This window comes from Pleurodeles waltl, chromosome 2_2, assembly GCF_031143425.1.
Source record: "Pleurodeles waltl isolate 20211129_DDA chromosome 2_2, aPleWal1.hap1.20221129, whole genome shotgun sequence".
Classification (NCBI taxonomy): Eukaryota; Metazoa; Chordata; class Amphibia; order Caudata; family Salamandridae; genus Pleurodeles; species Pleurodeles waltl.
In genome coordinates this window covers 898,708,521-898,724,184 of record NC_090439.1, presented here as the reverse complement: position 1 = coordinate 898,724,184, position 15,664 = coordinate 898,708,521, and the positions used below count along the sequence as shown (strand labels likewise).

The following is a 15,664-nucleotide window of genomic DNA, read 5'->3' as shown; positions in this document are numbered from 1 at the left end:
CACAGTTAAAGAGATGATGCTGGGTCCTTGGGCCTTGTAAGCCCCAGGGAGGGGGGCTGTGTGCCTTCTCCTCTCTACTCATTGTTTGGACTTAGGGGATGGGGGACCCCGGGGCCGCCACAGGTTTGGAGAAGTAGGTTGCACACCTTTCCCCTTTTTTCTTTTCTTTCCTCTTCTTTCCTTTTCTTTTTTTATTTTTTTTATTTTTATAGGTTGGCCTGTAGGAATGGGGTCTCCAGAGCCCAAATCGGCTCAGGGAGGGATGGAGCCACTCACACCCCCTCCCTAAATATTGAAAAAAACATGGCCGACCACCATTTTCTTTTTTTCTTTCCCCTGTGATCCACCAGAAGTCCCACAGGATTGGGGCAAAAACTTTACCCAACTTTTTAAGGCCCCTGGTGAGGGTCTGGAACCCTGCCACAAGGGCTAGACGGTAGGATATACCTCCCCTGGCACTATATATATTTTTCTTTATGTTGCTGGCAGCCAATCAGCACCTGTTCCTGCTGGAGCAAAATGGCCTAAGGGTGGAAACAAAACCCTGGGCCAATCAGATGGCTCTATTTAAAAAAAAAAAAAAAATAGGTATGAGGGGCTCTCGCGAGAGTCCTTTGAACCCAATCTTCCAGATATACATTATTTTTGGAGCTTAATATCTGAAAAACTACTGAACGGATTTACACCAAATCACAAAAAACATATTTTCAGGACCAATATCTAATTTCCTGCCAAATTTGGATATTTCTATTGAGCAGTTTTGAAGTAGTGCTTCTTAAAAAAAGACTATGGAAAATGCATGGAGATTTTGCATTTTGGAACCGCCTCCTTTTTCTCAGCCCTCGCTTGACGTATCACCCCAAAACTTTCCACGCACAAACTAGGCAAAAAAGAGAAGATTCGTCTGACAACAGCAGCGTGTTTAGCAAAACAAAAAAGGGCATTTCCTGTGCAGATGCTCACCTAACTATAACAACACAGTGCAGCCCACCAGTGTGTAAGATAAAGATGTATATACATATCCCCGGAGGTGAAAATCCAAATTGAAAGCGGCATAAGGAGTGTGAAGGTTTTCTGACCCCAGGGATGTAGGTGCAAATTATAGGTTTAAAGTAATTTTGCTTCACCTTGCGCGATATTCTCAAATTTTCATGACTTATTTGCAAATATGGAAAAATTTTAAAGAAAAAACACAGACTGATTCATACACTAATTCATTCACTCATACATGCACTCAGGGAATCATGCGTCCACTTATGAACTCCGTCACACCTACTCAGACTCACACACCCATTCAGATCCACTGACAGAGACGGGCCCTGTGGCCACCCTGCGCTGGAGCCAAAGGACGTGTGTGGCATGGGGTTGGGTGGTTATAAGGGCTTTGCTGCAAGGCCTGGCTGCAGGCCAGGCCTTGTGACCAACCCCTGCCTTGCACGACCGATGGTGCGGCAGGGTTTGGACTAACGTGTAGTAATTAAAATTGCTTTACATTAAATAATCATAGAAGTTCACTGAAAAAGACAAACGTTACAGGGACGTTATAGTTAGGTTCTGAATTTACTTGTACAAAACTATAGAAATTTAGCAGTTATAGTTAGAGTTCTTTTAAGTAACTATAACTCGCACCCTAAGGTAACTATAACTCGCGCCTTCGCCATGTACAGCTAATTACTCCACATGTTATATCATTGATGAGTGTGTATGGCATCTTGATAAAAAAGCTGTGCATGGCATGGGCGCAAAGAACTCTGTTCTCCAACAATGTCCAGTCCTCCCTGATAGACATGCTCCTTGATGTGATTCACCTGTTCGAGGGTAAAGCTGATTCCACTCATGTACCTTTTAAGAAGAGGGCTACTATTCACTCTTTGGGCCTTTCTGCCCCACCTCAACGGCCACAGCAGTGGCATTGTTTCGTTCATGAGTTTGGTGGAGGTGTCTCTTACCGCCAGCCTATCCTGCGCCCACAGGGAACCCAGCGGTTTCATAGTAGAGGCCAAGGTTCACAACACTCCTGCAGTCAAGGTCAACATTTCAGTCAGTCTATTATCTCCGAGGTCTTGAACCTCTTGTAGACCAGTGCCCTCTCAATGCCTTCCGCTGGAAAAAGAAATTCAGAATGCTCATCCTAGCCCAGGTCTCCTTTGCCCTCGACCCTGGAGGCTGTATGGTCGTGTTGGACCTGCAGGACACCTGGTTTCATATACCTGTCCTGCCGGCTCATCAGCGCTACCCGCAGTTCGTGGTGGCATAGGAGCTTTTCCAGTTCACTGTGTTTTCGTTTGGTCTCACCAACGCACCTCAGGTGTTCACGAAGGTGAAGGTGGTGGCAGCACACCTCCTGAGGTCGGGGTTTCGGTCTTCCCCTACCTAAACGTCTGGCTTGTTGAAGGTGGCCTCACCCCATGCATGCGTCGACCATCTCAAGATTTTATGAACATCCTGTCATTTTTGAGGTTCACATTCAACATGTTGAAGTCTTACCTGACTCTTTCTCAGATGCTCTCTGTCATTAGAACTATTCTGGAGGCAGTTGGGTTTCATACCTTTACCCTGGGAAAGGGTGTCCAGGACATTCAGTCTATTATTCTGATCTTTCAGCCTTGATCTTGGATTTTGGTGAGACTGACTGTGAGGCTTCTGGGACTCATGGCCTCCTGCACACTCCTAGTCAAGCCCGGCAAGGGGCATATGTGGACTTTGCAGTGGGGTCCAAATTCCAAGTTGGCCCAACATCAAGGGAACCCCTCAGGTTTTGGAGGAAATTGCAAAAGATCTGCAGTGGGGATTGCTAGACCGCAGTTGAGTCAGCGGCAGGCCCCTCTCCCGTCCCCACCCAGAACTGACAGTGGTGACTAATAAATCACTTCTGGGTTGGGGCGGCTATCTGGGAGAGGTGGAAATCCAAGGCCTCTGGTCTCCATCAGAGCCCTGGTTCATCAGTCTTCTTGAGATCGGTGCCACGGACAATGCCACTGCTCTGTGGTATTGCAACAAGCAGGTAGGGTTTGGGACACAGACCCTGTGCCAGGAGGCCTTGCGCCTCTGGAAATGACTGGACAGCCAAAGAATTTTCCTGGTGTTAAAGCACCTGGCCGAATTATTGCATGCCAGGGCGGACAAGCTCAGCTGTCTATGTCTACCGGATCATGAATGTCAGTTACACCTGGAGGTGGCATAATGTCTCTTCCGCAAATGAAAAGAGCCTTGGTTCCATCTATTCACCATCGCCAAGAACGTGCAATGTCAACATTTCTGCGCATTGGAGTTTCCAAGGCGTCTCTCACTCTGAGACACATTCTGCCTCGAGTGGAACACAGGACTCTTGAATGCCTTTCCACCAATAACACTCCTGCCCAGAGTTCTTTGGAAAATCAGGACAAACCAAGCCCCAGTCATCCAAGGAGCTCTGGATTGGGCACTCAGAGTATGGTATCCAGTACTTACATCCTCCAATCAGGCTGCCCCTCCAGGTGGACCTGTTGTCGCAGCAGCAGGGCAGGGTTCTGCACCTGGGCCTTCGCAATCCCCTCCTTCATGCTTGGAGATTGAGTTACGACAGCTGAACACCTTTGACCTTCCTCTGGAAGTGGTTGATGTCAGCTTGGCTGCCACAGGTATCCCTTGACAAAAACTGTATATGCCTATCGTTGGACAAATTTGTGGTTTGGATGGTACACATCAGATTGATCTCTTCTAAGCCAAGTTGCCAACGTTGTCGTTTGGTCTGTCTCCTGCCTGCAAGGTTTTGCTTCGGGTAGGGTTAAGGGTTATCTTTCATCCCCCTAACGGTTGTCATATCAGTCACCATTATTTAAGTCACTGATTGTATTTCGATTTTTGAAATGGCTACAAGACGTATTTCTGCCTTCTCCTTTTGTAATTCTCCAATGGAACCTTCATCTGGTTCTTACATATCTTATGTGCACTCCATTTGAACTGCTTCACAGCTGTCCTTCCTGGCTCCTTACCATTAAGACATTGTCCATCATTACCATCACCCCTGCACAGCATGTGAGTGAGCTTCATGCGTTTTGTCAGTCCACCGTACGCTACCTTCTTCCCAGACAAACGTTCTGCGAACGCGGGCCTCCTTTCTGCCAAAGGTTCCATGTTGGTCGAGCCATCACACTACTGGCATTCTGTGCTCTGCCTCATCCTTCTAAGGAGGAGGGGGGAATCCATTGCATGACCCCAAGGGAGCGCTGCTCTTCTGCATAGATCGTACCAAAGACCACCAGGTGGATGATCAGCCCTTTGTGGGGGTTCTCTGGGGTGAAAAAAGGCAAAGCAGTGCAAAAGAGAAACATCTCCTGCTGCATTGTGGTCTGCATTAACATCTGCTGCAAAATGACCAAAAAGCATCCTTCAGAATGACTGCATGCTCATTCTACCAGAGTCCAGGCCTGCTACCACTGTATTCGCAAGCGGAATCCCTGTCCTAGACATTTGCCAGTCTGCTATGTGGGCCCCCCTCCATACATTCATGAAGCATTGGATGGTCAGGTTCAATGGGTGGGGCATTGTGCCCGCTCGGTCCTGCAGGACTTCCTTTGCTTTTGGGGCTCTGCATCTGGGGTGCAGAGAGTCTTGAAAACAACTGGCATCAGTGCCTACATAGGCCCCGCACATTATTTCGAGAGTGGAGTGGTGTTAGAGCTGAGTCGCACGCCGCCACCTTCCAGTGCAAGGATGTACTGCTGAAAAGTTTCAGAATCCGATTTGATGCCTTGGAAATATTCAAAAGGGGAGGAAACTGCAGCTAGCTAGATTCTACCAGAAAGAGTAAGTAATTAGTTCAATAATTACTCGAAATATTGAATGATTATGTGGACTCATCCAGTAGGTAAGAACCGATAACCCTTTCAGAAACAGTTTGTTATATTCATACCATGATCAGCTTTACTGCTGTTGCTGAATAATACAGAGCTTGTTGATGAAGAGATGTCTAGCATTACATATAAACGTTTTAGATTCGTACAATCATTATTTTGATCTGGACTTCGTATCCTGTTTCAGCCACCAGATGTCACTGATGATTTTAATTTTAAAAACAAAGCGCTGCTTTGTACAGAAGGCGTTGATGCGCTTGCCTTTAGCATAGGTAACAACGTTCTTCAGCTGTAAAGTAGCCTTGGGTCGTCTCTTATGAACTGTTAAAAAGCAGTATTACGTTTGAAGCTTTTGTCAGGTGAAACTTCGTGCGAATCTGTCATACTGCTTGCAGTCTGTTCTTCCTTATATGACTTTGCACCGGTAATTCGTGCAGGCTACAGTCGAATGCGTGATAGATGGTTCACAGCAGTTACAATATATGCACTTCGTGCTTGTTACATTGCATTTTGCATAGTAAACCTTAGATAGACTGCATATCTTGCGAATGTTATACTGTGTTGTGGGGTCCTCTGTCGACAGCAGGTGAAAACTACAAAATGAGGGCGTCCACATAATAGTGTGGCCCAGAACTGCCTATCAGCGTGGAAACACTGCCAGCCCAAGCTGTTTGAGGAAGAGGTATCAATTCAGAATCCCGCTTAGTTATATCACAACATCTCCATCTCCGCAGTTTTAGGTTTACTCGATGACCTACTATCTTTTTTGTGTTGACGATTTTTCAACTTTTCAGGTACCGTTTTGAACGTTTGTAACGGCTGATGGACATTTTCTATTACTTCCTCTTTGACCACCTCTGCTTATGCCACGTAGCAAGGTTCCAGGGTTAACACATTAATTGTCGAAACCTTTTTTTTCGATTTGGGCATTTTTCATTCAGAACTTCAGAACTTTTATTTTTTAATTCAACTAGATTAAATGTGCTTCGTTTACCCTCACAAAGATGAATACTTTATTAATGCCCCATGAAGGTATTTTTATTTTTTAGTTAGTCAGAGTAAAGAAAATATTTTAACTTTTGATTATAAAGTTTACTTCCGGTTTTTATAAACTATCTAAACTAAAATTAATACCTTTATGTTATGTATTCATACTCTGACATAAAGCAAAAATGAAATGAACTAAATGCACTTCATTCATGGGAGTAAACAGCCCTAATTGTTCATCATTCATGTTTTCAGTCTTGTATGAACACATTTGTTTATACATTTTAAAACACAAACTACTAAACATGTTGCGTTTTTTAAAATCAAAAAGTGTCATTTAATTCCGCAAAAAGGTTTATTTTTATATTCAGTTTTTTGACTTAACATTCTTTAGACGTTCCAAAACAGCTGACGTTGAAAATATGTTATAACATCTGATTTGTAAATGTTGGTCAGTTTGTCTTCTTTGTTTAAGACTTTTACATGGCTGTGCCTCAAACTCAAGCAAAATTAAGAATTCATGGAGGGTTTTTCTATTATTTGACCAAAACGTCCCTGCTTACAAGTCTCAGTAAAGGAACAACACGTTAAAAATAAAATATAAATAATATTGTGGAAAACTTCGGTACCTATAACATGTTTCTATGTGTGTTGTGTTACACAATTGTATCACTACCTTCGTTTGACTTTTCCACTTAGGAAAACATGCATTTTCATAGCATGTGAGATATATGCAGCTTCCGGAGTCAATAACGGATCAGGGTCGCAGATTGTGTTTTATTTTCTGTCCAGGGAAATGTGGCAGGCCTTTCTTTCACAAACTGGCAATATCTAAAAACCTTGAATTTGAGAAGAATCGTTGGCAAGAAATGATTTTTGTCATTTTCCTTAACCAAAGCTAACAAAATTATTGCTAAACAAAACACTGAGCCATGTTTTGTTTATGTTATGGTTTTCAAGGCGAAAAGTGGCGACTTAATGCATTGAGAAACATAGCTTTGCATTTTTGATGGGTATGCATGTGAACTAAGAGCACCAGTGAGGCAAGAGTGACAGTGGTGTGTGATTTGTGGAATGTCCCGTACAAAAAAGTTATTTTATAAAATGTAAAATTATACATGAAAAATTTAAATCCTGTTAAATTCTAGCCCTGAGAAGGGATTTGATAAAAATCTGCATCCCCCACTGTTTGCAGTAGAATCGATATCAAACCTATTGTTTGATAATAGTTTTCAAGGTAGGAAAAGGCCGAAACAGCAGTCATGTTATGTTGCATATCCTCTTAAAATATTACACTTTTAACAGTAAGTTTTCATAATGAGTTTCAGATTAAAAACAAATATATGCAAAAGCAGTAATGTCATTCACCAGGAAGACATGTGAATAAACAGGAACATTGTTACCACTGGTCCTGGAGTTGGATGTGCTCCAATGTAGCCTGGCTAAGTCTCCATCACTAAATATGTCTTCCAAAAATAAAGGAGTTGAGATTCAGCCCTGGTTGCTATCTTTGGTTGAAGATGTCCATCAGACAGAATTGAGTCTTATAAACCTGTTTCATTGGAATTCCATCAGGTGCCGGTAGGCCGGAAGGGATTAGATGTGCCAATAGGTGATGGCGGAAAATAAAAAAGGATGGATGAGAGGGGTGCATCCTGAGAGAGCCAAAAGCAAATGGGTCCGGGCTGCAAAGAGTAGGATGAGCACACTTAGGTCACACAGTTTTGAACCGTTTGATGAATCTGCAGGTTTTGGTTGCAAGCTTAATGGCACGCAAACCTAATAACACCAGGTGTTTGTTTATGTCAACCACTCAGGAAATCCAGCAAGATATTTCTTGTGTTTGTTGCAGAAGATTTTCCTACCTATAATGCCACTCTACACGTTAGTTTATTACACAAATATTCACAATTTCTTAGAATTTACACCTGAAAACCTGCAGAAATCCACTGTTAACACCAGATGTCTTACCATCCACGATACCCAGAATTATTCAAATAACAACGGTCACCTTCATATGTGTGGGTTGGTGAAGCCTGGTAAATGAGAAAAAGCCAAAATGAAGCCTTGTTCAGTGTTATCACGAAGATAATGTTTTTGGTAGTGACTGGCTCAGTGAAGCGCCGCACTCATTGAAATCTTCAATACTTTTGTGAAACACAAACCCTCGGGTCCTGAGAGATACGCCAGGGCAGATGATTATTTATTTATCTGGTGCATTGGGAGCCTCTTATGGGTTGTTAATTTATTAACCCGGTATCCTCATGTTTTGGTATTTCCAGGCGTTGTAGGGGATTTCAGCTTCTCTGTGGAATGAAATTCAAGAGTAAAAATCCCCTGAGCTTTGATGCTTGATCTCTATGAAGTTTGAGCCAGAGGCAGGTGGATTGGGGTAATCTGGGAAGACAATGCCCTTGGAAATCTGTTTATCTGCAGTTGGGGAATTGTTCCTCTACTGAACCAGATCGTGCAAAGGCCCCAATTTGGCTTCCCTGGGAAGCCGCGTACAGGTTTTTGCCTGGTCGACCATGGAAAGACAGATTGAGATACAGTTTATCACTTCCCTGGTAGCAGTAGAGCACCAGCGCCATGAAAAATCAGGCAAATTATTTGGGGAGCGAGACCTTAGACTAGTGGAGTCTTACCCTTACCACCAAGAGTGCCTCTAAGTATTTGCCCTGGTGCCCATGGGCTATTGTTCCCAGATAGCCTACCCAACCTGAACCAAGGTTAGTAGGTGCTTGAGGCATATCCCCAGTTTTGATTTCTCATTTGATGAGTTTAAATCTCCTCTTTTTCTGGCACTCCTCTCATAGTGCGACCATGTGCATAATAACTCGGAAGGGCTAAAGCCTGCATGCTGTTAAGGAATCCCAGCTGGTGCTGCCTTGAAGGGAGGGTGTGAGTCCAGCACAACGGCATGCAACCAGTATCCTATTCCTCCCCTCCAAGCCAGACATGGTGACTATGCTGCGGCAACCAAACCATTTATACTTAAAGAGATTTTCATTATGCTGTCACTTTATTTTACGCATTAAAAACGTCAGTAAATGTAGAAACGTGTCGCATTGTAAACTTTCCTTATGAGTATGTGAATGCTATTCAATAAACGTTAAAAAGAAATACATCATCGGGCGCTCTGCGTTGTGAACATTTCATGCTGCGATGAGTTAAATATTTTAGACCTTAAATTTAGAGATAATTTGTGATTACAGCACAGCATCTTAAAAAAAAAAGTGTTGGAAAAAAGTTTAGAATTTGTAACTTTTTCCACATGTGCAGTGCATCATTTCTTCCTATTCCGTGTTTATTGAATAAAATAGAGCTCAAGCAGACTCTAATGTGGGACTGTCCTTGTTTTCCTGTTTGTAATTCATATATTTGTTCGATCAGAATATTTGCTGAAATTGTCTGTTTTTGTTTTTCTGATCTTGTTTCTCCTAATATGCCAGGCTTTTCATTTTCAATTTGATAACACGCTTACAAAACTCATACTAAGCTTCTGCTACTTTTTCTGTGTTTTTTATCCCCAGGCTTCGGTTTTGGAGAACTTGCGGCTTGCAGTGCGCTCTCAACTTGGATTTACCTCTATACGGCTGCCAATTGCTGGCAGATCAAGTAACATTTGGAATCGGATTTTTAATTTTGCAAGATCTCGCCAGTCAGGATCTCTTGCATTGGTGTCCTCAGATGGAGATGATGTGGTTGCTGGTCAGGGTACCAGCAGAGAGCCAGAAAGGAACCATGCCCATCGTGGTCTCTTTTCGGTTGAATCGGATGACACCGATAACGAAAATGAGAGAAGAGATGCTGCGGGAGCCGTTGGTGGCGCAGCGACCCCACTTCCTCCTAAAGTTCCCCTTGTGTCTGCAATCGAAGCACCAATTGGAGCATGTGGAAGTTCTTTACTTCAGAATTCAAGCAATGGAACTGCTGAGATTGGGAGGGAAATTCCAAGTGTGGAACCTGCTGCAGTGAGTCCTACACGCCATCAGCTCACAAGTGCCCTAAGTCGTATGACTCAAGGATTACGTTGGGTACGCTTTACTCTGGGTAGGTCTAGCTCTGTGACCCAGAGTCAGAGTCCGCTACGACAGCTTGATATCGCTGGAAGTGGACGAGAAGAAGACGATGATGTTGAAATGCTCATACCTGTGTCTGATGTAGCATCAGAGTTTGATATGAGTGACTGTTCAAGACCTCTAATTGATGTTCCCTCTGAACAAGGACAAGCATTAAGACAACCATACAGTGCCACACACTATGGAGTGAGGCAATGTAACCGGGATGGTCCCTGTGAGCACTGTGGTATAGTGCACACTGCCCAAATACCAGATTCCTGTTTGGAAGTAACACAGAAATCTGAAACTAGTGACGATGAGGCTTTGTTACTTTGTTAGGTACAGAAGAAACATGGAAAACATGCAAAATTGTACACAGTTTGTAGCAATACCCGGATTTGTACTTGATTACAAAAACTTGCATTTAGCTTGGATAACAAGTCCAGTACGCGATCATTTGTTGAAAAAGTTTGCCTGCTGTCAGAGTTGAATCACAATTTCCTATAATGAGTAACTGGCTATTGCAGTGAAAATTATGTTTTTGAAAATGATTATATATTCAGTAGGATCTCTGAATCCTCAGGGGAACAGTGCCCTCTGGAAATGCATATTGGGAGCTTCATTTGGCCAGTCCATTTTATATGTAGTGCATCATTTACCCACCATTCAAAATGTGATTGTATTCCTCATATGGCCAAGGGTTATAACAGGGAGCACCCATTGAAATCGATGAATGCTGGCTGTCATCAGTCTGATGGAGTACATTCAACCTTTCAGAACTTTGGAAAACTTAACCTCGATCACAACTGTGGTAAAAAGAGTGCTACACGTGCAAAAAGGGAATATTCATTTCCATGAGCCATTAAAGCGTTTTATGAAGCTGCTCACAGGCCGAGACTGGCTATTCGCAGGTTGACTGTGTCTGCCTTTAAGAGGTGTGTTTATGTACTTCTATCAACCCAGCTGTATTCTGTCACACTTTAAAGGGAGCTGCCCATTCAGTGAAGGGATCGTTTTACCTTGCTGTTAGTGAAAAACATTGAGCCAAGCCCTACATTTAGTGATAGTTTTATGAATCAATGGGACTCTGTGGTTAATGGAAACACGTTTTTGTCAGCACCCTCTTTATTCAAGATAGAAAAAAGTATGATTATTTTTAATATGATTAGCAAGCCGTAAGAAAAACAGGCAGCAATTTGCAAAATAGCTCAGAATGTGCTTCTCTTTTCAAAAGGACGATAATGTGTTAGCACAACACAATATTTCCTGGTAGCAGCTAACTAATTTAGTACCTTTTTTTTCTAACGCAACACATGGTTGATCCAAAATCACAGTTGTTAAAAATGTGACTGCACGTAATAGTGAGAGGGTGCTTAAGAAAAGAGAATGCTTGCAGTACAATTAATTTAGTGTGTTAAGCAGTCTCCATCTACGTTTACTGCCAACACATGCCCAGCATTAGAGTGCAGGTCCTCCTATTTAAAAAACAAAAGGTACCATTGAAAAAAAGTGGCCTTGCTTCCATTGTGGCGGCCATCTTTTAGTGGCAATGCTTACGATATGAATAAGAAAGTAATGTGCAAATGGTAAACTAACGGATTCTTGGCACCAGCCAATAAAGAGAACCTGTTCTTTTGAGCGTTGCTTCCTTCCCTTAGTAACACATTCCAGGCCATTGCAAGATGGCTGCCATTAAGAATCTGCCTATGTCCCTCGGCCAGAGAATAAAATGCCGTCATTCGAAAGATTTTACCCGTTATCACTCATAGTCTTCGGTAAATGTTAGGCACAATCGCACTAACGTTAACCGATCGTAAAATACCTCGCCTTTCTCTTAAATCAGATTACCCTGTTGTCCTACCAAACCAGAAGCCTTTGCACTCGGACAAACTGTCACTTTGCTGGTAGATTACATAGAAAATAATGTTGCTTTTCTGTTGTTTTTTGTGTTTTATTTATTTATAAACGATTATTGTGTTCCAGGGACCACAGTATGAAAAGAACAGCACGGATGAAAAAGTGAAATAGGCAAATCAAACACAGTATTTCTAGGCATTAATTAGGAATGTTATATATAGACAAGTGTGGCCGTGTTACAGAGAATCAGAGTAGGGCTGCACTTCTTAAAACTGTCTGCAGTCCGGTCGAGGTTTCGGAGACTCCCTGCAGCTCCGTGTTCAGCTCTCACTAATGAGGGCGTGGACACAAACGGCGTCTTATTTGGTGTAGGGAGATGCAAGCAGACAAGCAGTACTTTAGATCAGCCAGCGCAGTGTATTTGTGCACCTTCTGCAGTATTGTTGTCAATAGACAGACATTCAAAATGCTACGCATCTGTTGAAGAATCACAAAACATTTTTGTACTTCACGCAGTTTAATGTTGGAGAGCTGTTGCCATGTTTTATTCTATGAAAAGCCTAGACTTGCAGGTTCACCAGACAGACTTGTACTTCACCTCTAGGTAACTGTAGTAAGGCCCTCCCAGGATGGGATTGTCCGTATGCCATTACCATTGATGGGTCTCTGTGAGAGGATTATAGTCACAACCTAATTCTTGATTAACAGATGCCTACCCCACACGCAAAAACCCTCCTCATAACTCAAAGACCTGCATTAATGAATCCAGTCATGGTGGAGATCCCTTAATGACATCTGACCCTTTGCATTATATGTGAAGCACCTTCACTTTACTGACATGTGCTGCTACCGCTTTTGGTGAGTATCACGCATGTTGTAAGGGAGGGACATGAGTTTCTGGTCGCAGTGTCCTCATCTGCCTCTTACAAGCACCACCATCTGCACAGTAGTATTACAAACGTCTCCAGCCACTTTGGCCATGTTTATTTTTTCTTTGCTCCATTGTTGTAACAATGTTCAGCGTTTCAAAGTCTTTTTTCACAGTTTCTCCATTTTTTTACATTTTATATATTCCTTAAATAGTGACACACGTGAGGCACAAACCTGGACTTCATGAGTGAACATTTTGAAAGTATTTGAACAGAGAGACCAGAGCAGAGCCATAGATATTGATGAAAGGGGAGATAGTCACCTCCAGCTAACCTCTGCACTCAGCTTAGCTGTGTTTGCCAATTGATGGCTTCAGCAGTCCAGGAACTGAGTAAGTGTGTCTATGTCAGAGAATGATTAGAAGGAGATGGCCAACACTGCTGTATCTGGTAGCATTTTATACTAATAGTTTTGTAGGGTAACTGATACACAGAGCATGCACTCTGCCAGACCAGACCGAGAGCCCCTCCTCTCCTTTTTGAAGGTCTTAACCTGACCATCTAAAGAGTGCTCAGTCACTTTACCAGCTCTTTGTCAACATTTGAGCTATCACTCTCAGTGATCCAAAAGGTGACTTCGAAGTGCTCTACACAACACCCAAAAACAAATGCAGTTTTTGACAGTTGTTTTTCAGTGAGGGTTTGAAATTGATACAATTGGCAATGAGAGTGAATCTCATGTTGTCTGTGATGTCACTTGGAGATGGATATTCCATCTGTAAACATATTTCCGATGGTTGGTTTATGTAACTTTGGCCTTAAGTGGCTGACGTTCTACAAGTGCACACACACTTTAGGCAACAATGTAGCTCCCTACAATGAATCCAGGCGTAGCAGGCTGCAAAACATTTCAAATGTGGCCCGGTTTACAGTGATCTATTTCTGACTAGGTGTGATTTATTCTACTGTTAATCTCTGCACTGCCCATGCAGTGGGCCACAGGCCCCCCCGTCAGCACATTCAGAATGCACACTGTGTGCCATGGCAGACAGTGCACATTCCGAGTGTGCTGCCGGCGCACATAGTGTGGCGGCACTGGCCTCGGCGCTCCTTGATATCTGAAACCAATGCCGCCACATTGTGTCCGCAGGCCAGCCCGGCAGGGAAATAATAATACTTAAAACGTAATACATAACCGTAAAACTTGTAATTAGACCCGTAAGTCTGATTTACATATGATTGGTCTCTGTCTAAAATGGCCAAAGGGGTTAAGAATGAAAAATGTTGGAATTTAATACGGCTCAAGAGATTGCCAGTGGTTGAGATTATTTCGCACATTCCATCCATCAGTTTGTTATTTGGTACACTTAACTTTTATGACACCCCCATCCTGACTGACCCTTGACTCCCTTACCCCTTGAACTTGCGCTCTTAAGACATGCCATTTGGGCAGCTATTTTGAGCTTATGCGGCAAGCAGTTTTGTAATTTGGCTGTGAAAGACTGCCAGTTTATTTATTCTTTTGCTGAAAGTCAATGGCTTTACTTGAATGTTACCCTTTTATGTCGTTGCCAATCTGTTTTTTAAATTGATTCAATGGAAAACCGTTTTCAGTCCTATTTATGTAACAGTTTATCTAATTGTTAGTTCGTTTTAAAAACAAGGGAATGTTTATTTAAAGAATATACAAATTTAATTAGTCTAGTCCAACTTTTTATAGAGTAGTAACAACACAAGTGACCATTCCATTCCTTTCAGTGTTAACGTGGTCCCTTGTTGCAAAACTCGTTGTACCAAACTCAAGCCATTTATTTTATTTTCTAAGTACGTAAAGGAACAACTAATTATTTCTATTTCCTATGTTGTTTTTTCCTATGCATACAAGTTTTATGTTTCTGTAGTTTCTTAAAATATGTCTTGAAATCTTTTCCATCTGAAATTTTTATTCAAAGGTACTGTTCCAAATAGTTTTTCTATTAATTTCTGTGAGGAAAATGCCTGTAGTAGGCAATTTGAGTGAAACTGACTGGAGCCCAGGAGGCGTAATGCGTTAAGGACCCAAGAATTTGCACTAAAATCGTATTCATGTCTCCAATTATAGTAGTGCCCAAGCACTATTATTTTACATATAGCTATTCTTTAAAATTGCATTTTGTGTCTGTTTCCATGTTTTTTTCTTTTAATTATTGCTTTCTTTGCTACACGTGAACTTGCTGTACAAGTTCCCTATTTATTTGCTATATTTAAAATTTAAAAACATCACAATTTTTAGCTTAATGCTTGAAAAATATTTTTCATGCTGAGTTCACATTTAAAAAATCAAATTACACAATGAGGAAAAACGAAACACACATAACAAAGAAGCCTACTTTTATAAGATAGTCCTACTTTTATATATGTCATTGAGACTGAATTCAAAAGTGTGGCATCCAGAATAATAAATGACAGGAGCTCTACTTTCAGAACCCGAAGAAAACCCGTGTTTATTTTTTCTGCTTGTGTTTTAGCAAATTTAAAAACTCTGCATTGAAAATTAAATGTGTGTGTGTGTGTAAACTGTGCTATTTATTACAATGTAAATACTGTGATGACTGTCTTTTATAAAGCATGTTTAAGGTTTTCTTTTGTGCACATTTCTTTTGTGTTCTGTTGTCCAGGAGAACTGGCCCAGAATGTTTTAATATGTATCTAAATTAAAATGATTTTTTTCTAATGTGGTGGTCCTTCTTTACAATCTGCATTGGTAACAAACAATTGTTTTTCCAGTAATATTTTCAAAATTGTTTTCATTGTTGCCCGTCTAATGGCACATAGTTGGCTTCTAAAACTAATTCTTGTACATTTAGGCACCTCCAACCTTCCAAGCTAAAAGTAATATGCATCAGCCCAAAGGAATACACTGGTAAAAGTATCTAAGAAAAAATCTCTGACATATATAGAAACATGTTGTCATCCTTTGCACATAGGTCCATCCACAATGTATGCACACTGTTGTACCATCAACCTAGCAAATCTCAGAAGCAGGTTCAATGTTTGTTTTTTAGAAGATCCAAGC

At 41.8% G+C, this 15,664-nt stretch overlaps 1 protein-coding gene across 1 annotated transcript in view; it reads left to right on the top strand.

Moving 5' to 3' along the window:
- LRP12 (LDL receptor related protein 12) overlaps positions 1 to 15,322 on the top strand; it is a 196,710-nt gene extending 181,388 nt beyond the window's left edge. Inside the window, exon 7 of the mRNA XM_069220605.1 lies at positions 9,356 to 15,322. Within this exon, the coding sequence (XP_069076706.1) occupies positions 9,356 to 10,222 (867 nt within the window). The 3' untranslated portion in view covers positions 10,223 to 15,322. The remainder of the gene's footprint in view (positions 1 to 9,355) is intronic.
- Positions 15,323 to 15,664: the final 342 nt, after the last annotated feature.